Raw genomic sequence first — 24544 nt, 5'->3', positions numbered from 1 at the left:
GTTCAACAAAACTTTATATCAACAAACGTCATTTTTTTTTTTTTTGCTTAACAGATAGTTAACTTTGAATATAGTTTATTTTACTGTATATCATATATATATATATAAAATAACATATGTCTGGATAACTGTCTCTCTCTCTCTCTCTGTATATATATATATATATATATATATATACAGGTGCATCTCAAATTAGAATGTCGTGGAAAAGTTCATTTATTTCAGTAATTCAACTCAAATTGTGAAACTCGTGTGTTAAATAAATTCAATGCACACAGACTGAAGTAGTTTAAGTCTTTGGTTCTTTTAATTGTGATGATTTAGGCTCACATTTAACAAAAACCCACCAATTCACTATCTCAACAAATTAGAATACTACATAAGACCAATAAAAAAACAAAAACATTTTTAGTGAATTGTTGGCCTTCTGGAAAGTATGTTAATTTACTGTATATGTACTCAATACTTGGTAGGGGCTCCTTTTGCTTTAATTACTGCCTCAATTCGGCGTGGCATGGAGGTGATCAGTTTGTGGCACTGCTGAGGTGGTATGGAAGCCCAGGTTTCTTTGACAGTGGCCTTCAGCTCATCTGCATTTTTTGGTCTCTTGTTTCTCATTTTCCTCTTGACAATACTCCATAGATTCTCTATGGGGTTCAGGTCTGGGGAGTTTGCTGGCCAGTTAAGCACACCAACACCATGGTCATTTAACCAACTTCTGGTGCTTTTGGCAGTGTGGGCAGGTGCCAAATCCTGCTGGAAAATGAAATCAGCATCTTCAAAAAGCTGATCAGCAAAAGGAAGCATGAAGTGCTCCACAATTTCTTGGTAAATGGGTGCAGTGACTTTGGTTTTCAAAAAACACAATGGACCAACTCCAGCAGATGACATTGCACCCCAAATCATCACAGACTGTGGAAACTTAACACTGGACTTCAAGCAACTTGGGCTATGAGCTTCTCCACCCTTCCTCCAGACTCTAGGACCTTGGTTTCCAAATTAAATACAAAACTTGCTCTCATCTGAAAAGAGGGCTTTGAACCACTGGGCAACAGTCCATTTCTTCTTCTCCTTAGCCCAGGTAAGACGCCTCTGATGTTGTCTGTGGTTCAGGAGTGGCTTAACAAGAGGAATACGACAACTGTAGCCAAATTCCTTGACACGTCTGTGTGTGGTGGCTCTTGATGCCTTGACCCCAGCCTCAATCCATTCCTTGTGAAGTTCACCCAAATTCTTGAATCGATTTTGCTTGACAATCCTCATAAGGCTGCAGTTCTCTCGGTTGGTTGTGCATCTGTTTCTTCCACACTTTTTCCTTCCACTCAACTTTCTGTTAACATGCTTGGATACAGCACTCTGTGAACAGCCAGCTTCTTTGGTGATGAATGTTTGTGGCTTACCCTCCTTGTGAAGGGTGTCAATGATTGTCTTCTGGACAACTGTCAGATCAGCAGTCTTCCCCATGATTGTGTAGCCTAGTGAACCAAACTGCGAGACCATTTTGAAGGCTCAGGAAACCTTTGCAGGTGTTTTGAGTTGATTAGCTGATTGGCATGTCACCATATTCTAATTTGTTGATATAGTGAATTGGTGGGTTTTTGTTAAATGTGAGCCAAAATCATCACAATTAAAAGAACCAAAGACTTAAACTACTTCAGTCTGTGTGCATTGAAGTAGAATTACTGACATAAACTTTTCCACAACATTCTAATTTATTGAGATGCACCTGTATATATATATATATATATATAAAATGAAAAACAAACAAACATAGGAACCACTTAGTCGAGCACAACCAACCAGAACACCCCAGCAACCACACAGAAAAGCCCTAGTAACTGCCTAGAAACCATTCGAAAACACCTAAAGAGCTTACATTCGTTTAATGCTGTATCTCATTTAATGTCCCATATTTAAACTACACAAGACCTTGAAACTCACTTCCAGACAAGAATTTGTCAAGCCAGCATTTTTTTCTAGTTGTATTGTGTTGCCTGACATTCTTTTCAGAAACACAAAGTCTGAATGTAGAACATTCAGAATAGATATGCTATCTAGTTTAGAGTGGTCACAGACACATCCTAATCTTCTTCAAGTCCACTTTGTTGGAATTAATCTAGCGAACCGCTAATTGCTAACACAATGTGTGTCAATTGTGTTTAAATTCTTAATGTTGAGCAATTTGGTGATTATGCTAAAACTAAATCTTTTCCACAAAACCAACATCCTCTAAACATCTGCCATTTGGAAACTCTTATCAGTCCTGTTGGTTTAGCGCTCTCTGTGGGGTTGCTGTCTCTGGTTCTGATTATTGCAGATGAGAGCTGCTCCGTGGTGAGTCTCTGTTCTCCTGATGGGCCCCCATGACTCCCACTGTCATAAAATCAGCTGACCCCCAATGGCTTCCTTATATTCTGACAGCCATTAGCTCTTCCTGTGTGGCACAGCCCAGAGAATCAGCAATGTATCACAGAAGAGAATTACGTCATATAAAAAATGTGCTTTAATGTATCAACCTAACGATTTGCCATAATACAAAAGGAAACGAATAAAGATGTATATATACTGTATTGCTAGCTTTGTAAAACTCTTGTGTGCAAAAACGTGAAGCACTAGTACCATTTCATCAACACAAAAATAGTGTTCTTTGTATCTAATTTATACTGGATATCATTTAGCATTATCATCATTATTAAACTAAAATCATTTGATTCTGTAGGTAAAAAAACAAGAGTTTCCTTTCAAACTTAATCAATGAGAGAAATATATAATTTGTAATTTTATAACTGCATGTAGTTTGATTTGTCATATTGTCACGATGCTGCTACTGCGTTGGAGCGAAGGAGCAAGGAACGCGGAGACGCAGGAGAATTCTCACAATCAACAGTATTTAATAAACAAACCAAGGGTAACACAGGGCTGGCTGGAGACACACGTAGCACAACTAGACATTCAAGACCCAACAAACACAGACTGCAAGAACTGGGGTTTAAATGCATGGGGTAATGAGAGTAATCAAATAGACACACCTGAGACAAATGACATAATCAAACAATGGAGAAACTGGGTCACGGGGAGCACAAATAGACAGTCCGGGCGTGACACATATACTGTACTCATACCATTAAAAAAGTCTGGGGTCAGTAAGATTTAAAAAAAAAAAAGAAATGAATACTTTTATTCAACAGAAAAGTGGCAGTAAAGACATTTATTATGTGATTCTACAGCATTTGATTTCTATTTCAAATACATTTCGTTCTTCTGAACTATTTGTTTAAGAATCCTATAAAAAAGCGTTGCTGTCAAAAGAATAAATTATTTTAATATATATTCAATATATATTGAGTTATTTTTAATTGTAATAGTATTTTACAATATTAACGTTTTTACTGTATTTTTGATCAAATAAATGCAGCCTTGGTGAGCATAAGAGATTTCTTTCAAACGCATTAAGAATTCTTACTGACCCCGGTATATTCAAATAGGTTCCACACAGATTAAAGGTTTGTTTTATTTCATATTATTTTTTAATTATTTCTTTACAAAGAAATGAAATGAGTTATGTGTTAATTACAAAACATTTTGATAGCCCCAGAGTTTCTTTGTAAAGTTTGTAAAGTTCTTTGTTAGTCATGTTTTGTTTAACACAGCAAGTCTGCACCTCCTGGAAACTACTCAAGTACACCATAAGGAATAGTGGTTGTCCGGGTTGGGAACTGCTGCATGAGATCATGACATCTGTAAATGCACATCAGTATAACAGAATACCACAAAGAAACATCTGTATTGTTACCATCACAATCATTTAGGAACTTCATACAAATTGTGAATCAAAATGAGCAAGGAAAGGGTTAAAGTGTCAGTTTCAGATCAGAGAGCAGATGAACACCTTTCAGCATTGTTCAGGCAAAATTACAGGCCCTCACATTCATGCAAGACTACCTCACCAGCAGCAACTCCACTCCTCACAGCCTGTTCCAAAAATACACGGCTCACAAAGCCACAGCTTCCTGGATCTTTTTCATGCATTTGACACTCCAGATGTTACAGTCCTTACAAGCCACAGCTGGATCCAACATAGATGATTTACAGGTTAAAAAAATAAAACTCCCATCGCCCATAAATTCCTTTCCTGCTATAAACGCTGCACTGTACTTTCACCACGGTAAATCTCACCTATCAATCCATACAAGTTGCCGTCTTTATGAGGAAAGTGTATCCTTACCCTTAGCATGAACAGATCGGTGCTCCTGCAGCTTGCGGCAACCGAGCCCCATGTTGGCACGCGGGCGCCAAAGAGGGCAGCGCTACAGCTGTGCCATGTTAGTTACATCTCTGGCCCTCCTAGAAGGTGAATATGCAACATAGGTGTGTGCCAGGGGTGTGCGATTGAGGGAGAGAAAACATAGAGAAAGGAGTGGAAAAAAAAGTGTGCATGGGACAGAGAAAGACTGAGAGAGCAGAAGAGAAAAAAGAGTGAAAGAGAGAGTGCAAAGAACCCCACAGTACCATCACCGCCAGAAACCCGAAAAACAAGTCCTCCGTCTGCTTCATTCATTCATTAAAAAAAAGAGTTGTTGTGTTCTCTTTTTTTCAACCTTTTTCTTCCCCGCCCCCCTGGTCTGTCAGACTCGCCCTCGCTCACCCTCATGAGCGGAGCCACCACAGTGCTCATCTTTGCCAAACACTGCAAACACCCCCCCCCCAAACACAAACAGACCCAGCTAATCAATCTGTGTGTGTGTGTGTGTGTGTGTGTGTGTGCAGTTGGGGGGTTGATGTGTCTTCTCATGGGAGGGGGCCGGTTAAACATTTCTGCAAGCCTGTTGCACAAATCTCTGCATGTTGCCTGGATCTTTTCCCCTATTAAATCTAACAGCTTATTAATTAAAAGTTCCCCTCTTTGAAGACATTTCGAAGACCACAAGGGGCTTTGTGTGTTACACAGATGCTTTTATTGCACATTGCCAGAAGGCTTTAGATCAGAGCTTTTAATGTACCAAACTGCAATCTTCACAGACAGAGCGTGATGCTTCTGTCAGCTGTAAGGACATGCTCGGATCAGACCTCCCTACTCCAGTCTGCAGTCGTGCTTTTGTGTCGAGAGCAAGCGTAAATAGAGCCATTGTTTGAGTGACTGATATAAAAAGACCAGGACTTATGGAAAGCGGGTTTAGTTTGGTGTACTTAACAAAACACCATTATATGCAGAAGCTCACGTTGTCCACCTTGCAAAAGGATTATAGGGGTGACAATAATAATGTATGTAGTACAGAATGAAAGAAAAATACATAAATGAAGGCCAGTGCAGAATCTCAACAACTAATGCATGCTTCATTCTCAGCAGAAGTTGCTAAGACTTGCCTTTTGTTTGGCCTATTTTTAAGAGCTATTCTTTCTCTAACTCCTAAGATTCTCCGAGACAAGGGATTTAGCCTTTATTCACTTTTAATCTTGTAATTTCAATAATCTGGGATGCAAGACCACCAAGACACATCAGAGGTTTTTGTGTCCACTCTTCATGCCAAACAATCAATGACTAATCAGTTTTATTTTTTACATAAAAAGTAAAAGAAAAAATGTGTAATTTTCAAGCATGACATAGTTTAAGTATGAATTTACGTAATCCTCTGTCAATACATTTGAAAAAATACAGTAAAATCAATCAAATCAGTTTGGGGGCCAATTCTCACTATTAACTAACTATTAGCTATGACTTTCGCCTCAATAAACTCCTAATTTACTGCTTTTTAATAGTAAGGTAGTTGTTATGTTTAGGTATGGGGTAGGATTAAGGGATCTAAAATATGGTCATGCAGAATATGGCATTATTATGTGCTTTATACGTACTAATAAACAGCCAGCATGCTATTAATGTACATGCTAATAAGAAACTAGTTAATAGTGAGAATTGGTCCCAAATCTAATATTTTAAAATATTAAGATGACTTATGGTTACGTTCACACTGTCAATTTTTGGGATTGACAACCGCATTTTCTTTACAGGTGTGAGTCTCGAAATGTCTCGTTCACACAGCAGCTTGTTGTGTTTAGAATGCTGTTGTATGAACGTGCAACGGGAGTCAAGCCCGTATTTCTCACCAGTAACCATAGCGACAGCGACCAAAGTAAAATCAAAGATGGCGCTGTCCATAAAACTGAAAGTCTTGTCACTTTCTGACACGACAAGAGTCCAATCGAGCCGCGAGTTCATTCGTCAAAACTTCATTAACCGACGGCAGCTTTTAAATTTGTGCGGAGAGCAGAACACAAAACTTACGGGAGCAGCTCCGGTGGAAAATTGACGGGATTTAAAAATGTCAGATGACACGCAGCTCAATTCTCAGTCACTGTAAGTTACCGAAAACACATGAAAACACGAAATACGCGGTAGACGCACGTATGTGCGGCAGAGCGGCTCTCTCTCGCGCTGTATGACATGACAGACAACTAACGTTAGTTGTCCAGTCCTGTTCCGCTCACACAGCGCGTGAGTTCCGAAAATGCGGTTGTGACTCCTGAAAATTTACGGGTGTGAGTTCGGTTACAGAACGCGCTTGTCACACCCGTAAATAACCGAACGGTGTGTGAACGTAACCGTATTAAGGACTCAAATACAGGACTGACAACCGTATTCTGCTGCTGTGTGAACGTGGCCGGCAAAGTAACTGCTGTCTATTTTAAAATGTAATTTATTCCTGTGATGCAAAACTGAATTTTCAGCAGCCATTACTCCAGTCTTCAGTGTCACATGATCCTTCAGAAAACATTCTGAAGAAACATTTATTCTTATTATTAATGTTAAAAACAGTTGCTCTGTTTAATGTTTGTAAAAAAAACATTTTACATTTTTTCTGTTTTATATGATGAACAGAAAGTTCAAATGAACAGCATTTATTTAAATTAGAAATAATATGTAACATTACACATTTTTTACTTTAAATTTTGATAAATTTAATACACCCTTGCTAAATACAAGTATTCATTTATTTTTATTTTTTAAATTAAACTACACTGACTTAAAACTTTTGATTGGTGTGGTAACATTAATGATTTATTCATGTTCTTTTTTTTACCTTTCATTCCGTCATGTACTTGTTCATGCGATTTAGCTTCAGCATGAAATTAAAGTATTAAAGTTAATTAAAGTATTAAAGTCTCAGGAAAGAATACAGACACCTCAGTCCTAAATGCCAAGTGAAGCCACGTGTTTGTGTAGGTTGAACTTTTATGTTCAGGTTCGACTTCTGTAGCAACAGCTTGTGATATTTACTTGTTGTAAATGAAAGAATTCTCTCATCAGTCATTTTATAACAAAGACAGGAGAGAGTCTGAGCGTTGCTAAGCACCTAAATAAAATATCCCAGTAAAAAGAAAACAGCATTTCACTATAACATCACCAAAGCTATAAAAACTTGACTGTAGTGGACGAGTTTCATAATGCAAACAGATTTTTATATAGCATTTCTGCATAGGAAGGGAATAAAAAAACCTGACCAGTAGGGCCACAGATATATAGAGATAAAAAGTCAAGCTGTCATGCTTCAAAATACTTAGAGTGTATAAGATTGCTTTCATTGGCTTCAACACAAGCAGCTGTGTCACTAAATGCATCTTGAAGGTCTCATTAAGCATGTGTCACTGCTGTGGACCACACAGGCAAATGTGTATAAGTTTAACCCATTTAGACTTTATTTTAAATCAAGGACCACCTGCAACAGCTCATGTTAGCCTGACACTGAATTCAAGGTCAAGGTCAGATAAGGTCACGTCCTTAGCTTATGAGATGCTGGGTCAGGCTGTGCAGAATGATGCGATAAGTGGAGGTTCCCAGAGTACATGTAAACAATAGACGCTTCAGCAGAAATTGTCCCACAGGAACATACTGTTGCATCTACATGACCCATGTGACACAACAGAGGTGGATTGTTTGCTTTGAATTTGGAATTCAGGCTAATCGTATATTATTCCTGATATGTGACACTCCAAAACTAAGTAAATGAAAACTAAATAGATAAACCAGATGAACGACTCGACAATAACTTTTCATTGTGGGTAATTATAAAGGGTCCAAACAGAAGGATCTACCAGTGGAGACCACTGGTGAAATTTGGGTAACACTTTACAAAAAGGTCCTATTAACGTAACTAAATGTATTAACTAATATTAATTACCAATGAGCAATACATTTGTTAGAATATTTACTAATCATCATTAACATTAGTTAATAAGAATGCATTTGTTTATTGTTAATTCATGTTAGCTCAGGTCCATTAAATAATATTTATATTTTTTGTAATGTAGATCATGTTAATTAATGGAACCCTTATTGTATTGTTACCAAAAATTTTATTTTTTCTAATCTAATAGAAAATGTATTGATGCATTAAAATACATTATATTATCAGTATAACTAAATGGCAAATGAATGGTTATTGTGTACATTCATATATATATATATATATCCTTTTTTTGTGTCATGCATTTTTCAATTGTATTTTTAAAAATTATTTTATTTCAGGGTTTAACGAAAACAAATCAGATTTTCAATAAGGTATCAGACTTTTGGACCACACTGTAGGTGGTCAGCATTTTGCACATGAATGGATTTTAGTCTTCACAAATGTCCTTCATGTATCCTCAGAGGACACCTAATGCCCTCTAGTGATTAACTCTGGTAATGAGGAAGCTGTATTTCATCAGTAACAATATGCAAGCCGCTGCTCAGAGCCTGCAAACACAGTGCCTTATTTGTTTTCTTGCTTTGCCATTATATTCCTACTTGAGTGACAAGTAGGATGAAGAGTATAAGTAAGAATATAAAATATAACATGCACAGATTATGCCTTGATGCCACAAGCCTTTAAATGCTTTATTAAATCAGACCACAGAAGATTCTGGTAAATTTAATTATCTCCTACCTGGAACTATTTCAAAAAGATGCCGCCCAGGTTCATCAGGATTGGCTGTCAGCTCGTTGACTTGAATACCCTGCAACGGGATACATCCCTGGAGGAAAAAAAAAAAGAAAAGATTGCTTTAAACAGTGAAAGCAGGTCTGAAGGGCACTTTTTAGAACAATTTATGTTCATTCCGAACAGTTATACATCGTTTTAAGATGTTGTAAATGAACAATTTCTCTTCAATGATAACTGGATATTAGTGTTCCATTAGGCTATTGTAATTTGATAATTGATTTGTGGTGCTAATAAGCGCCTACAGGGGCTCACCTTGAGGGCAGATAAGGTAGTGTGGGATTATAGTTCTCTGTTGTGTGCATGGCCCAATTTTACGCTGTAATCAGCAATGCTGAGTCATGCATAATTAGACCCAACCACAGTCAAATTATAAATTATGCACCAGCCTCCTTCAGTTCATCCTCCATTCTTCGCTGCCCCAGCATTAACACAGCGATGCAAGTTCTCATCGCTCAACTAAAATTCCTCTCTGCCATTCAGCTGCAGTTAAATGAAATTTCAGAGGTATGCATTGATAAGGGTAAATGCTTATAGGGTTACCCACTTAAATGCAAGCTGGGCACATTTCTGCTGCAGAGATTGAATTTAGCTGGGATGGAGATGGGGTGGGGGTGGAGAAAGAGAGTAGGAGCATTACAGGGAGTTTACAGGCTCCAGAGGAGAATAATACCAGTTGAAGGATGGATGAGCCATATATGCTGAGGAAAGTCATGCTGCATTAGGGGTCACAGGTCGTCCGTGCTGTATCTGCTAAATGCTTTGACTTACACTACAGCCAAGCAGGAGGGCATGCTGTTTTCAAATTAGTTTGTCAGGCTAACAGCATGCTGATGTCATCCTGGTGTAATGGAGACAGTGAGGAGGATATAGCTGTGTTCCCAAAGCTTTGCTGACAGTGGACAATGAATCACCAGCATATTTATTTCTTTATATATATATATATATATATATATATATAACTCCAAATTTTTAAACAAAAATTATACATGAACATAAAAAGGGGGAATTTTACAGGAGCTGAAAATGACAGTATATTATTTATTTTACAAATAAAATGGCAATTTGACCAATTATTTCACATTTGTGTTGTTTAATCTTTTGTGCAAATTTGTGCATAGAGTCTCAAATGTTTATTAGTTTATAAGTCTCTTTTGCTTATTAAGGCTGAATTTATTGGATCAAAAATACATTAATATTATTAAATATTTTAAACAATTTAAAATAACTGTTTTCTGTTATATTATATTTTTGAGTGTAATATATTCCTGTAATATATTCCAGTAATACACATTTCAGTGTCACATTAACCCTATGAGAAATCATTCTAATATTTGGTGCTCACAAAACATTGATGATGCTTTTGCTGCTTAATATTTTTTTGGAAACTAATACATTTTTGTAATACATATTTTTAAGGATTCTTTGATGAATAGAAGTTCAAAAGAACAGCATTCATTTAAAACCAAAACCTTTTGTGACATTATAAATGATTTTACTGTCACTTTTGATCAGTTTAATGTATCCTTGATGAATAGAAGTTTTAATTTTTTAAAAAGCTGTTAAATGGTAATGGTCATTTAATAGTGTATATGTTTATAACATGAACATACAGTGGTCCCAAACATCAGATGTCTAATGCAATGAAATTCATGCCTGAATGAATGCAGTGTTGTCTCTCCCAATGATTCAGGTTGAGCTCAATAACCTGTAGATGGTGTGTATTGTGGGTTGAGGGGTTGAACTTGAAAACGGTGACGTCATTAGTTTTCTCACAATCAATGCTTAAATCAGTAAGATAAAAAACATATAGATTTTTTTTAGAGGTAGAGTTATTGATCAGATATGAAATAAAAGGTCAAGGTCTATTATTTTTTTAAACCTATTTTTACAACATTAACTGTCACCTTGTTTAGACACAACAGGGTCAGATTTTATTTTGATTAATGTGACTGAAAGACAACCTTATATTCCAGATAAAGTATATAATAATAATAAATAACCTGTCTTTATTTTTGTTCTCAGGTTGCTCTGTCGTCTTCCCACTGTACCTGTGGTTTGGTTTCCTCTTCATCTTTGTAGAAGTAGAGCTGGTCAGTTCGAAGCACAAACCAGCGCAGCTGCCAGTTCTTCATGATGCTGCGCTGTTTCTTAAGCCAGCCTGCTTTCAGCGCCCTGTCTTGGAGGCTGGGGGACGATGGCCGGCTGGAGCCACGGGAGAGCTCCCCCATGACCATGCTCTTAGACCTGGCTGAAAAAGTAAACACAAACACGTACACATACATTCAAAGGTTAGATTTCATGTCACATTTACAGTACATTCTCATTCTGCTCATCTAAACCAAGTGAATTAGCCTCTACTAGTCCGGACAAGTATATACACAGAAACACATAAAAATGCATAGATGTGTTTGGCAGTGCAAGCAATTTGCCCACCACAGCTGAAAACAAGATGTATCATGCATGCCTTATGACAGGCTTCTCGGTGATGCAAAAGCCAATTTTTTGGGCTTATTCATAAATTTAAATTCCCCTTATTTTGACCAGAGACAACCACAAACCACAGCAAAGCAGATCAGATTGGGCAGCTGTTTTTGAGAGGCATGCCCAGTGTCACAAGCAGCTGCTTTATACTTGTGGGCCGGAAGAGAAAAAAATCAATCCTTGCTTTCCTGTTTGCTGAGAGCAGCAGGATAGCAGTAAACATGAAAGTGCACTCCCAAGCTTTCTTCATACAGCCATCTTTAGGATCACTCTGGATCGCCCTCTTTTTTTTCTTGTCCCTGATCTTATTTGTCAAGTCATGATTGTTGTTTTTTTTCTAGCCTTTATCAGAGTGGCCTACAGTTGCTGGGACATTCCCACTATGCAGTTTTTCATATTAAGAGTATGTATTAAAATTCTATATTTAAAATGAAAAAATTACATTAAAAACAAAATGATCGCATTTTCACAATGAACATATGAATTTTAAATAATTTTATTACTTTCATTTTAATGCCAGTTTATTGTTTTAATGCTAATAATTATTATTATTGCAATTATACTTTATTTATATACTAATATATACTATATTTTAATATATTAAGAAAAAAATAAATTTTTATTTTGTTCCTTCTTCAACTGAAATGTTTTTTTTAATTTATTGGAAATATTATAATATCATTATATTATTCTAATATAATAAATAATCAAATTTACAATATCAGTTTCCATTCTGTTAGATTTTTTAACATCACTGTAACTAACACAAGTCAGTTCCTCAGTGACATCATCCTCCAGGATGTGATGTCAATTTTGGTGGACGAACCAAACACAAACAAACGTCAGTATTAACAATGGATTTAATAAATTGTGTGATTTTTTTTTTTTTTTTTTTTTTTTTTTGTGGTTTGTCTCACTGTTAAACATTCTGCCCTGTTTTATAAAAAATTACATTTATTATTCATTTTTAATTATTTTAAATGTATTATTATTATATCTAAAATTATATAAAAAATATAAAATTACTGTATATTATATAATATTATATATAAAAGGTATATATAATTTGTGTAAATAATCAAGCTATAATTATACTTCCTTAAATTACAACACAAGTATATTATTCCTTTATGTGTTATAGAGTTGAAAATGTACTGCATAAAAGCAATGACTGGTCCTCAGCCTTCCCGTCTGAATAAAGGGCTGCAAATGCTGCCACTCTGATTCAATCACTGTAAGTAATGGAAGCCTCATCAGTGTTAATGTACACCTCACAGCCTCATGGAGAGAAAGAGTGAGAGAGCACAAATGGTACAAGGAGGGTGGGAGAAAAGCCCCTAAAATCATCTTGCCCTTTGAACAACAGTCTCTAGGGACACACAGAATGGTGTTTCTCCTTATTACCCATAAACCTAGCAGCCAACTCGACCAGGCAGAGCGTTCAGCATCAGAATTTTCCCCTATTTGTCTGATTTTCTGCTCCTGTGACATGTTCAGTCTAAAAATACTGGAAGTCTGACCAGACCCATGCATATTTTATTCAGACTCATTTTTTGGAATGACAAAAGAGCCTTTTTTTATGTGTCTGTTCCTTAAATATTCTTTCAGGGCTTTGGTACTGAATTTGAAGACTTGTTAAAAATTATTAAGAATTAATATCAACAATTAATCTCTGCCTGAATTCATCATCCTGCTTAAAATAGCCTCGTAATAAAGAGTTTCGTACAAGACAAGTTTTATGAGGACACCTTGAGTATGGCATGAGGAACAGAATAATAATGAATCTGCTGTAGCTCCTATATGGTTTATTCCTTATATTTAAACTAATCCAGCTCTATTATAACCATCTTGTAGTTTACAGTAGGCATAAAAAAAATAAATATATGCAAAATGCAAGTCAATAAATAGATCCATCACAACTTCATATTTTAAACATCTAAAAACATCTGAACTTTCGAAATTAATGTTAACATGTAATGTAACATTAAAGGAAAATCTAAATAAATCATATTAAATAGATTTAAATAAATAAGAATTCTGCTATCTCTCTACCTGTCATACTTCCTGATAAATTACGCAGAAGTACAGCGTAAAACTGAAAGGCGATTGTCAGTACATCTAATGTTCCTACACTCAGAGTGAAATATCACAGCAGTCTGCAAATGAAACCTGGTAGTGTCTTTGAGCCTGCTGTGCAGGAATATGTGCTGCAGCCGCTTAAAACACAGCAAACCCAATACCCTTATCAAAAGTGACACAATCCATATGCAAGATGACAAACGCAGAGCCCAGCAGACAGACAGTGTGCTTCAAATGCTCCTGTTTGCTTTATGTTGCACAGCAGGGCAGAAATCAATCTACAAATAGCCTTTTACTGCTGAAGCAGACAAGCCTATTCTCCAGGAGAAATAATCAGGAAAAGCCATGCAGTTATTATCAATTCAACTTTAAAAATTATATTGCACCTGTTTTGTTGCATGGAATTGATCAATTGTAACATTGTACAATAAGGTTCAATTAGTTATGCATTAGGTATCATAAACTAGCAATGAAGTATATTCACTACAACATCATTTATTAACCTAGGTTAATTTTAATTTAGAAAATATACTGTTGTCCATTCATAATACTTTGTTAATTTATACAACTGTTAAAAAAATCCATTAATATAGGTGGAAATTAACATTAACTATCAATAAATGCTGCAAAAGTATTATTCATTGTTAGTTCATGATACCTAACGCGTCAGCTAATTAAAACTTATTGTACAGTGTTATCTGATCAATAAACTCACAAGATACTGAATGTACGTTTAATTTACATTATAAGCCCTGATGTTATCGCAGGCTACAGGCTTTTACTCATGTACGTGAAAGTGTTTGACATTCAGCTGTTATGATTTATTACACCTGCAAGTCCCTTGATTCTAAGTGTCAAAACTACAATTCATCATAGACCAAGAATAGAATGTAAGTAGAGTTCACGTACAGAAAAATATAGTGAAAAAAACATTCTTCTTATTAAAATGTTGTTCACACTAAGAAAAAAAGAACTGTTCTTTGGGGAACCAAAAAATCATTCTCATGACATTGCTGCAAAAAACACCTTTATTTTTAAGAGTGAATAAAAAAAATCCCACTATGAAACATCAGGCACGATCAGCATGTGTCAGGATCCGAATCATGACTTCCTGGTTAAGGAGTGTGACACAAAGCCAAAGACCACTTACACTCATTAACCACTAATCAAGCTGAAAGATGTTACCAAGCAACCGCCCAGTCTATTGGATCACTGCCATGGAGCCTCAGAGATATACAGCCCATCACTGAGCTGTGAGATCAGCGGACTAGCGGAGCAGGAGCCGGTACGGAGCGCAGCTAATGCAGCCAGAAGAGGGTGTTACTACGGATGGGAACGCAGGACACTGATGCTGAGAAACAGCCGTGAGAATTAAAGGTCTTACCTCTCCTGGACTGTCTAATCTTGGGACTTAGCATGGTGTTCATAGCTGAGCAACACTGTCCTCCATCCACATGTTGGGATCCGCACTCTCCTCTCCTCCTGAGCCTCGCCCTGTTGCACCTCTTCCGCCTGCTCTGGACAGCATCTGTCTTCCTCCCTCCCCTCCTCTCTCTCTCTCCCCCCTTTCATGTCCCACTGGCCCACTGCACGGAGCGGCACGCTTCCCGGCCCCTCCCACCCTCATCATGCAGAGGCAGCTGGAGGAGAGAGACCTCTTGCACACGCTCAGATCCACCCTTACCCATAATGCATTATTTATCCCACACCACCCAAATTAATTCCACTCTGGACCAGCCATTAAAGGCCTGGATGATTACACTCAATAATTCAGTGAAGCAGAAACAGAAGGGCTTCTGCCATTTCTCCCCTTCGCTGTCCCTCCTAATTGGCTCTTTAGTATAGTGACTGTATCTGCATGTGCTTTTGTGTACTATTTTACATACTTCTCTGTTTCCCTCCTTCATTCTGTTAGCTTTTTTTTTTTTTTTCTCAATGTTTTGCTCATTGCAAATCACTTCCAAAAACAAAACAAAAACAGATGTTAATGGGTTAGTTTGGCCAAAAAAATTAAAATTCTGTCATTGTTTACTCACTCTCATGGGTTAAAAAACCCATATGCTGTATTTTGGAATTTTCTGATATTTTCCATATAACAAGCTCCAAAAAGGACCAGAAACAACCTAAAAATACAATAGTACAGTATCTACAAAAATACAGTAGTCTACCTATTTATGATTTGTGTGCTTTTCTGAAAAGTAAAAAAAAAATAAAAAATTTAACTAAGTTTCAGAAGAATTAGAATATGGCTAAACAGGCTATTTTCATGATCATTTTATAATTTTTGAAGGTTGACAGACGTGGTCATTATGACATTTATGAAAAGAGCTGCATATAAATATTCTTTGAAAGATAGAAATATAATGGAAAATGGGGGTGAATAAATAACAGATTTTTATTTTTAGGAAAACTTTAAATTAAAAATTAAATTTGAATTAATTTTAAATTACATTTTTATTCATTTAGCTTTAACTGTAGTATTAACTGTAGCGTTTAGTTGCTACTTTGATCATTAAAAAAAAAAAAAGTTTCCTAAAATAAATTCTGTCACACTTTTCACAGCATCAATGTTACACATTGCATTTCAAAACAGTTGCAACAGTAACAATACTTTGATTGCAGAACTACATGGTGACTGTATGTTAGTAGATCTGAGAATTAATTTAAAACGTTTATGGTGAAAGGCTCACAGTAAAAGCTATATAAACAAAGCCTCTAGTTATTAATGAGGCATTCAATTAAGCATCTACAATATACTACCATACATAGTCATGGGTGATATAAATGTTATGACCTGTTAGTCATAGTCAAGGTATAAGAGATGTTGCAATTAAATTACTATAAGAACACTTCCAGTCAACTAAGATGAATAAAAAAAGTCACTTAATTACCTAAAAATCTCCATTGTCTCTCCATCGTAGTAAACACTCAGAGTTGTACATTAGGGCTTATGATTTAGCATAGTCATGTATGGCATTTGAAACTAACCACTTCAAATATCTGTGTAAGTAAAAGGAGAACTACAGTTATAAGTGTAAAGTTCAGCAATGTGACAGAGCCAGAGACTCCCACTAAATATCTTAAGGAAGGGGAAGAGAATGATTTGCCAAGAATGAATCAGATCTAATAAATACACATCTTAAAAATGCATCCACATTATCAAAAACAAAATTAAAATAAAATAACAATAGTGGTTCTCAGGGGAAAATTTGTCCCTCTAACACAAACACTATGAGATCAGTGTTTTCATATTCACGACTCTAGATTAACTGAAGTCTAGCTAAAAATATGTACTTAACTGCATAATAAAGGGGAAATTTACCAAAGCTGAGAGGTGTAAAATCACAAGAATGTTGGTAGACTGACAGAGACATCTAAGGAAATGACGACTGCTAATTGCAGAAGTGAAAACAGCAGTGCAGTGTGCAAGTGCCTCTTATTATGACCTTATATGTCATTTGGTAGGATGTTTTCTTATACTTATTAGTACTGATTAAACAAATGCAATTAACAAAAAGCAATGATATCAAGTTGTGGAAAGTGGTATGTATAACACTTTATGGAGTCGAGCCCAGGGTAGTGTAAAATGTGTGATTGCCCTGGAAAAGTCATGTAGTATTAAGTGTAAATACAGATACAGGAGGAAAATTCTTTTTGAATTGAATGTCTAAATGTAATTTAGACTCCAAGTATAAGCCTGCAACTATCATTAAAATACAAATCGCTCAGGCAGAGTCTAGCGTGGGACCAAATAAACTAGCAGTTAGACTGAATTATAATTTAATCCAATAATATAGAGGGAATGAAGATGAGCACATGATGCACCGATTCACTCTGAAAGACTGGAGAGTTTTCGACTGATAAGGAAACAAATGCTTCATACAGACAAAGAAGCTGTTTAAGAAAATATAATAAACGCCCTGAATCAAACCCTGGACTTGGATGTCCCATCTTGAATATGAGATTGAATATGCTCTCTTGCATTACCAGGACTCTGCAACAGTAGTATCAGAATGCTTTTACTCATTGCCATGTCACTTAGACCAATGATATAGGTCTGCTGAATGGTATTACTGCAGCAAAATCAATGGAAAATTAGCAGCAGACTACACAGGCCTAGCAGATGATTAATAATGGACACCCATCTTAAAAGCAGGGCTGGGAATGCAGTGTGCACGTCTCCAAATGCTGTCAGAGCAGCCAGAAGAGAAGAAACAAAGCTGCCTGCTCTGATCAAGAATTACTTAAAATAAATAAATAAATTTAGTGTTGTTAACCCGCTGATCTCTGTATATATAGTTAAGCCCATTCAAACTGATGTTACAAAACAAATTTTCTAATCTTCATTTTGTCACAAATCAAATACTTTATCGTGGTATAATATGCTAATACATGAATGAGCATCCATTTGAAGTGCGTTGTTTTTGCAAAAACCTCACTTTGCATATTCATTTGGCCTCATTCAAATACAGATTTATTTTTTACTTCGAAATATTCAATGAGAGATCAAAATGTATACATTTACACTGAAAGACATTTATTTAAAATTCCTATAAAAATACATAAATTAAAAATGTACAATACAGATACAGTTATGGCATGACAAGCCATCACTGCTGCAGTGACCTCTGTTCATGTAAAGCACTATTACGAAGATTTATAATCTAGGTAATATAATGTTTTTTTTTCGTTTGCTCTTACAAACTATGGGAGTCACAATTTAACAATCTTAAATTGAGGAAATATTCCCTGTAAATTAAGGCTGGAATATACTACACAATGTTTAGACTCTTAAGAGTTTTTAACACAAAATGCATTATACACTTGCTGACGTTGTAAATGGTTACAGAAAAGACTGGGCATTATACACTAAACAAATAAGGATTGCATCGACTGTCACGTCGTTTTGAACAAACTGTAACAGAAAAATGCACCTCATTGCAAGGAGATGCATGAGAAATGAAAACAACATTTAGTCTAAAATCAGCTCAAAATATCAATCATTTTTGATATCCTTCAAATGGGTAGGCTGAAGCTAGAAAATCTGAATCTGTGCCCATCAAGCACTATGCGACTTTTTAGGAAATATGTAACCTTGACTGTCCAAAATCTGCAAACTGGCTTTGACTTTCAGCAACTAGAGTCGGCTCCTTCAGACTGTAATTCAGAGCAACATCTGGACAAAAGTTACATATTCAAGCCTTTATAAACAAAAGTAAGAATCTAAACTGTGATGTTGCTTGGTTATTTCAAAGTCTCTATATGTTAAAAGACTGACTGTGCTCCTGTCTTCTTTTCCCTTCAAGTAGAAAAGTGAGGACTGTTCCCAACCGTTGTCTTTTAGAAGGCCCTTTGTGGTTGTACCGCCTAAAGTATGTGGTGGTTCCCATGGAAATGGCATGAAGCTGCTCAACTAGCAACCATCCCACCCAGGTCAGAGAGAAGAAGTTGAGCAGAGTCAGCAGGAGGACCCAGGCCTCACTTCCTGCCACTAAGCCCCAGTCAGACAGCTGCAAGCCTGAGAGTTTCAGGTAGAGGTAGTACACTGCACAGAGGATGAAGACGAGGTGAGCCATTACCATAGACATGATGAAGAGGATGAAGATGCGGTGGTTGTCCCGTCCCACACATTGATTGAGGAAGAGGCAGTGGTGGTCGTAGTCTTGGATGCACATGTCACACAAACGGCAGTGTTTACAGTTGTCCACTTGGATCAGCTGAAAGAAAATAGCTTGTGCAGTTTTGAAATTTGAATTTTGATAATAACAATAATACATTTAAAAATGTGTATATATATAATACCATTCATAACCATTCAAAATGGTTGGTTCAGCCATACACCCCTCTAAAGAAAACATTTAATGCTGTGACTAAATTAAAGCTGCAGTCCGTAACTTTTTTTGTATTCAAAACTTACAAAATTTTAGCGAGTAACACCATGAATCCATTTTCCAAAGTGTGTTTTTGGCTTGTCCTGAATCACTACTGTACACCTGTAATAAGTGTTTATATTCAGACTATTTTAGACTGGTTCGAATAGGTACCACTGCGGAGTAGCCTAGTACCTGCGTGATTTGTCGTAGACATAAACAGAAGTAGCTCTGGCTACAATGTTCTTCCACAAAACGCACACAGTTCTGTTAATTAACCGCTAAAGCGACAAAAGTTACGGACTCCAGTTATGAATATTATTATTTAAAATGTCTTTTTTTTGTTTTTTATTTGTTATTATAAAACATTATTATTTATATGAATTAAAATATTGATTTAATTATTATTTTAACAACAATAACAATATTAAATATAAAATAATTCAATTTGATTTAACCATTCAAAAATAGTTCCAACCCTCCAAAGTGTCAGGATTCTGGATTGTCTGTCTTGTTTTGCCCGTTTCTGTTCCTGTTTGTCCTTATTTGGTCATGTTCCTGTCCTCGTTTAGTTTGATTATTAGTTGATTCCCCGCACCTGTCTGTCCCTCGTTATCCTGTGTTTATAAGCCCCAGTCTGTTCAGTTAGTGTTTTTCGGGGTCTACTTGTTATGTTTCCAGTGTGGATGTACCCTATGTTTGGATTGTATTAAAGACTGTGTTTCTTGTCTCCAGAATGTGACACAAAGGAAACTATTTTGATCAAGTAAATTTTAAAAATCAGAAAAGAGATTCAGACACAGTGCTGGTCAAATAAGTGCTCACCTCACAGTAAATACAGAATCTGTCTGGGCTCTTTCCAGCTTTTATTAAGTCTCCTATGCTGGAAAACTGGGAATCAGTGTCAGCTTCTCTGAGTTGTCCTGGGTTCTGGTTTAAAACTTTCCAAAAAAGTCCAGCGAGCACACAAAAATGGACAATTGAAAAATTTAAGAGGGTATAAGCTGGCCAAAAATGTAAGCGGTCAAGGAATAATTGACAAAACATCCAAAAGATTTCAACTTTTGAAAGAGGTTGATGACATAAGCTATCTGCAAAGGATATTAGGTACAATTTTATAGAGAAAGCAAGCTATGGAATGAATTAGGCCCGCAGTCAGTGTTCCCAGGTAAACAGGGTTTGGTATCCTAAAGGCCAAATGAAAAAGATTAAAAAAGGTCATTATGCAATCATCATTCTTTATATTAGCAGTGATATGCTCTCTATAAGCACAACCCTCTAACCTTTGAAAGCTGCTCAGTCTGTGATATTGAGAAAGAATAACTTTTGCCATACAGGGGAAAAGCACTGCAGAAAAGATAGCCCCATATTCACCAAGAGCCGCAGCAATAATGAGAACAGCAGCCCCGCTGAGAGACGGTAACAGCAGCATCCAGAAGTACATCACTGCAGAACAGACCACTTCATGAATTACAGCTGATCAATATCATTATACAACAAACTCAAAGGAAAAGAAACAGTGATACCATACGAGTCCTTAGGAATCAGATCTTTTGGTCGTTGACTGAAATGCTTCATAATCCTGGAGAGCTGCTGATGTCTACATAAATATTAGAGGATAAAAAGTAGATATAATCTTATTCTGTTAACAATTTAAACTTCCATTAATGTCAAAGTAACAATAAATACACATAGAAAATACAATACTGCATGAATTGTCAGTAGTTGTTTTTTTTTTTTTTTTAAATGTGCCCTACTTAAAACTAAACATTAATTGCAGTGCAGATTAAGTAAAGTATTCTTTGCGCTTTCTGGTTTGACCATGTAATTTTTTTAATTCAATGAATTTCCAAAAAAAATATAGTCTGTGACAAATCCGGGTAATATAAATAAATCGAGTCTTTACATTTTCATTGGTTCTCAACAGACCTAAATGTATTCCCTTGATTACAGAGGTCTAGAGGTGTGAGGCCAGTGTGGTTTTTCATGTGTAAAATGTGGAGTCCAGCACTCTTCAACAGAAGCCAGCACACCTCAGTCATGCCTTTCTCTGCAGCCACATGAAGTGCTGTCGCCCCCTGGTGGTCAACTGCCTCTGGCGTGCATCTCTGGGTAAAGATTTAAAGCAAAAGTGGCTAAAAATCAGAAATGCAGCAAAAGGCATGCAAGCACTTAATAAACTAAGATTTTATGAAATAGACATAAATAAACAAAGAAATAAACTGTTATTTATGCATTGTAAAAGATTAGCTTTAAACCATATATTAATTTAAGATGATGACGCAGCAAAGCTTATTATTCTAAATCTCTTTAATGTCTGTGGGATGCAACACTCAAAGAGTGTGGGTAAATTGTCAGCAAATTCTCATTTTTGGATGAACTATTCCTTTAAGGAAAATGTAAACCTTAGGAAGAGAAGAAATGTCACTAATTAATGGCATTGTTTTGATTCTCTCTCTAGGAATAGTAGAAGTGTAAAAGCTGGTTCTGAAAGTAAAAAATGAAAGAAATGCAATGAATTTCCACACTGATAGGAGCAATTTATAGCAATTTTCAGGCATTCTGCATTCTACTATCAGTGTTTTGGTGTACATTTACTCCAGTTGTACCTTGTAAGAGAACTACAAGCAATGCTGTAAAGTAAAGGTGCTTACATTTGCTCTAAGGAGATAGCGGACTACGTCAGAATTGCCTGTGGAAGCTGCCAAATGCAGCGGAGTGACCTTATAGTTATCAGCATCTGTGAAACGAAACATTCCAGTCTCCCACAGGTACTGCGTGGCAATACTGAGAAAGAAGAAGAAAGAGAGGAGAACATACAACAGTATATTTGAGTATGCAGTATACACCAAAACAAAACTACAGTTCTTATCATTCTAGTGTAATAGGCCCAGTTACTTACACGCTTCCACCACCGACTGCATGAAGAAGAGATGTTTTCCCTTGCTCATCTGCTGTGTGTAAGTCTGCACCGTGCTGCATCATTTTGTGCATGATATAAATATTGCCATTTCTGTTAGAGTAACACAGTACAGTAAGCCCTCTATAGAGGATACTGGTGTAATGATCTTTCAGGAGAAGCAAAGTTTATGATGGATGTTTTAATTAAATTCACAAACACAGGATGGATGAGGTCTCTTGTACCTGCAAGCAAAGTGAAAAGGGGTTTGTCCTGCGTCACAGGGAATGTTTGGATCAGCACCGCTGTTCAGCAGAAGCTCAGCCATTGGCCGGTTTCCATGGAGAGCAGCAAAGTGAAGGGCTGTGAAACCTCCCCAACCTGCGAAAATCAGAAAAGTTTACAACAACCACTAACCTTGAAACACAAATATCATGCTGCTGGGTTTTTGACTATCCAAAAACATGAGTTGACAATTAACATGGATATAACACGTCAGCTATAAGAGTTTATAGTCAATTTTGTGTTTGTGTATGAATTAATCGTTTTTTTTCCCTTTTCTTCTTTTTTTTTAGTCTTTTATAATACCCATTTAGAAAACAAAACCAGTTCCTTAATGACAAATCATCCAGGAAGTGACAACATATTTTGTGGTATTATTTGGTTTGCCTTACTTTTATAACATTGTAGCCAGTCACATTATAGAAATCAATATTATGTTATTATAAACATTTCAAAGACGTCAAAAAGGGACATACTCGTGTAATAACTCAAATTGTCTTGCTGAACAATTAGCCAAGCTCTTTATTTTCATCCAATTGTGTAAATAAATTATAATTAATACATTTTAAATAAATCTAAACAAATAGCTTGCAGAAATACTTCAATCACAACTAACATTTATAGAGCTCAGAAGGTTCATGCCCTATTAATCATAAATTCAATTTTATGATTATTACTATCATAATTTGTCATTTTGCTGAATTCCCCTTGTTTGATGACCGTGTTGACAATTTCATTGTCGTAACAATAACTGTACAGCATTTTAGGGGGTAAAGTACTATATGGTTATCAAAATACATTTGTTACAAAGTGTAACAGGTATCGGAAACAGACTGGAAGAAACATGGCTATTGAAACGACATATGCATTAAAACTTATCGCACATCTAGATATTTTCTTTAATCGAGTGGCCATAAATAGATAATGAAGCAAACGATAGGTGGGTGAAAGAATGGAAAAAAACTCCACTTACTTGATCTGAATAGGATCAGGAGGTTAAAGTGAAATGTTGACGGAGGATCAGTACAATCTCTGTCATCATCTGTCACTGTGGCTCAATTACAGTCCCTTTTAAAACAAAAGACTCACCTTTTTGTTTCAAAACACCTCGATCCTGCTGTAATAAATGGGAAACTCGATCGATCTCCCCCCGTTGAATCGATTCAAATATACAACTTCCTGAAGCCTGCAGCATTCTGCCACCATGTATTTACGCCTTCTGTAGGCTGAAGAAACTCTTGACCAGCTGCAAGAAATTCATTATAAAAGGATTTCTTAATTGTTCTGTTAGACTGGTGCAGCGGAAAAGTCTACGTACACCATAATGTCCTCCAGCTAGATTATATCAGGCAGTCGATAAGTGAGCGAATCTGATAATATGTAAATATACTGTACTGATTGAAGGGAAACCCCGCCCTCTGGTGGATGGGGTTTATGTTTTTTACAGTCTATGGGGGTTCAACCAATGAACGGAAGGCAGTGGAATGACTAATGTTTCCTCTAGTGGGCGCTCGGCGGACCAAAATCTCAGTCAACCTTATAAAAGATAATCGTTTGAAATATGCAAAAGATTATATGCAAAGATTGGTATATGGCATACACATAAAATCTTACCTCAGCAATCTAAAGAGAGAGAGAGAGAGAGAGAGGTTTTAATTGTTTTCCTTATGATGCGACCGCAAACGACAGTGATTGGTTCAGCTACACCAGCGCGGAGAAACGTCACAGGTACCACATGACAAGGTCACCGAGTCTGCTACAGATGTCTTGATGAAATATACACCTAAACAACGCCTCTGAAACTTAAATATTCTTTAAGGAATAAGAAAGGAGCAAAGAAATAAAAAGTAATAAATAAACCCCGCTAATAGAGAATAGTCATTCATATATATCAGTGATTATTATAACACATTTTCCCTTTCTGTCTACTCATTTCTATGTTGTCAACACGTGTT

At 36.3% G+C, this 24544-nt stretch overlaps 2 protein-coding genes and 1 long non-coding RNA gene across 5 annotated transcripts in view; 1 reads left to right on the top strand and 2 right to left on the bottom strand.

The window, feature by feature from the left end:
* The window catches only part of arhgap22 (Rho GTPase activating protein 22), a 29498-nt gene extending 12264 nt beyond the window's left edge, over positions 1 to 17234 (bottom strand). For 2 of the 3 annotated variants that reach the window (XM_058795839.1, XM_058795840.1), the window contains exons 1-3: positions 14923 to 17234; positions 11027 to 11226; positions 8922 to 9009 (exon numbers count right to left, since the gene is read on the bottom strand). In XM_058795839.1, coding sequence (XP_058651822.1) covers positions 8922 to 9009; positions 11027 to 11226; positions 14923 to 14965 — 331 coding nt within the window. In that variant the 5' untranslated portion in view covers positions 14966 to 17234. Of the gene's footprint in view, positions 1 to 4225; positions 4541 to 8921; positions 9010 to 11026; positions 11227 to 14922 lie in introns of those variants that run through there. The other variant, XM_058795841.1, reaches the window with a different exon arrangement.
* On the top strand, positions 6148 to 18983 carry LOC131552223 (uncharacterized). The gene is made up of 3 exons (XR_009273929.1): positions 6148 to 6352; positions 11001 to 11234; positions 18845 to 18983. It is a non-coding gene; the product is annotated as an uncharacterized LOC131552223 (long non-coding RNA).
* si:ch211-223a10.1 (putative ZDHHC-type palmitoyltransferase 6) lies at positions 18139 to 24526 on the bottom strand. The gene is made up of 10 exons (XM_058795843.1): positions 23679 to 24526; positions 22553 to 22688; positions 22311 to 22421; positions 22063 to 22195; positions 21338 to 21516; positions 20935 to 21008; positions 20692 to 20854; positions 20513 to 20595; positions 20234 to 20424; positions 18139 to 19255 (listed from the first exon to the last, which is right to left on the bottom strand). The coding sequence occupies exons 1-10, from the start codon at positions 23782 to 23784 to the stop codon at positions 18797 to 18799; spliced, it is 1635 nt and encodes a 544-aa protein (XP_058651826.1). The 5' UTR covers positions 23785 to 24526; the 3' UTR covers positions 18139 to 18796.
* Positions 24527 to 24544: the final 18 nt, after the last annotated feature.

Source organism: Onychostoma macrolepis, chromosome 13 (assembly GCF_012432095.1).
Source record: "Onychostoma macrolepis isolate SWU-2019 chromosome 13, ASM1243209v1, whole genome shotgun sequence".
NCBI lineage: Eukaryota > Metazoa > Chordata > Actinopteri > Cypriniformes > Cyprinidae > Onychostoma > Onychostoma macrolepis.
Note: the sequence above shows the minus strand (reverse complement) of the source record. Positions and strands in the feature narration are given on the sequence as shown.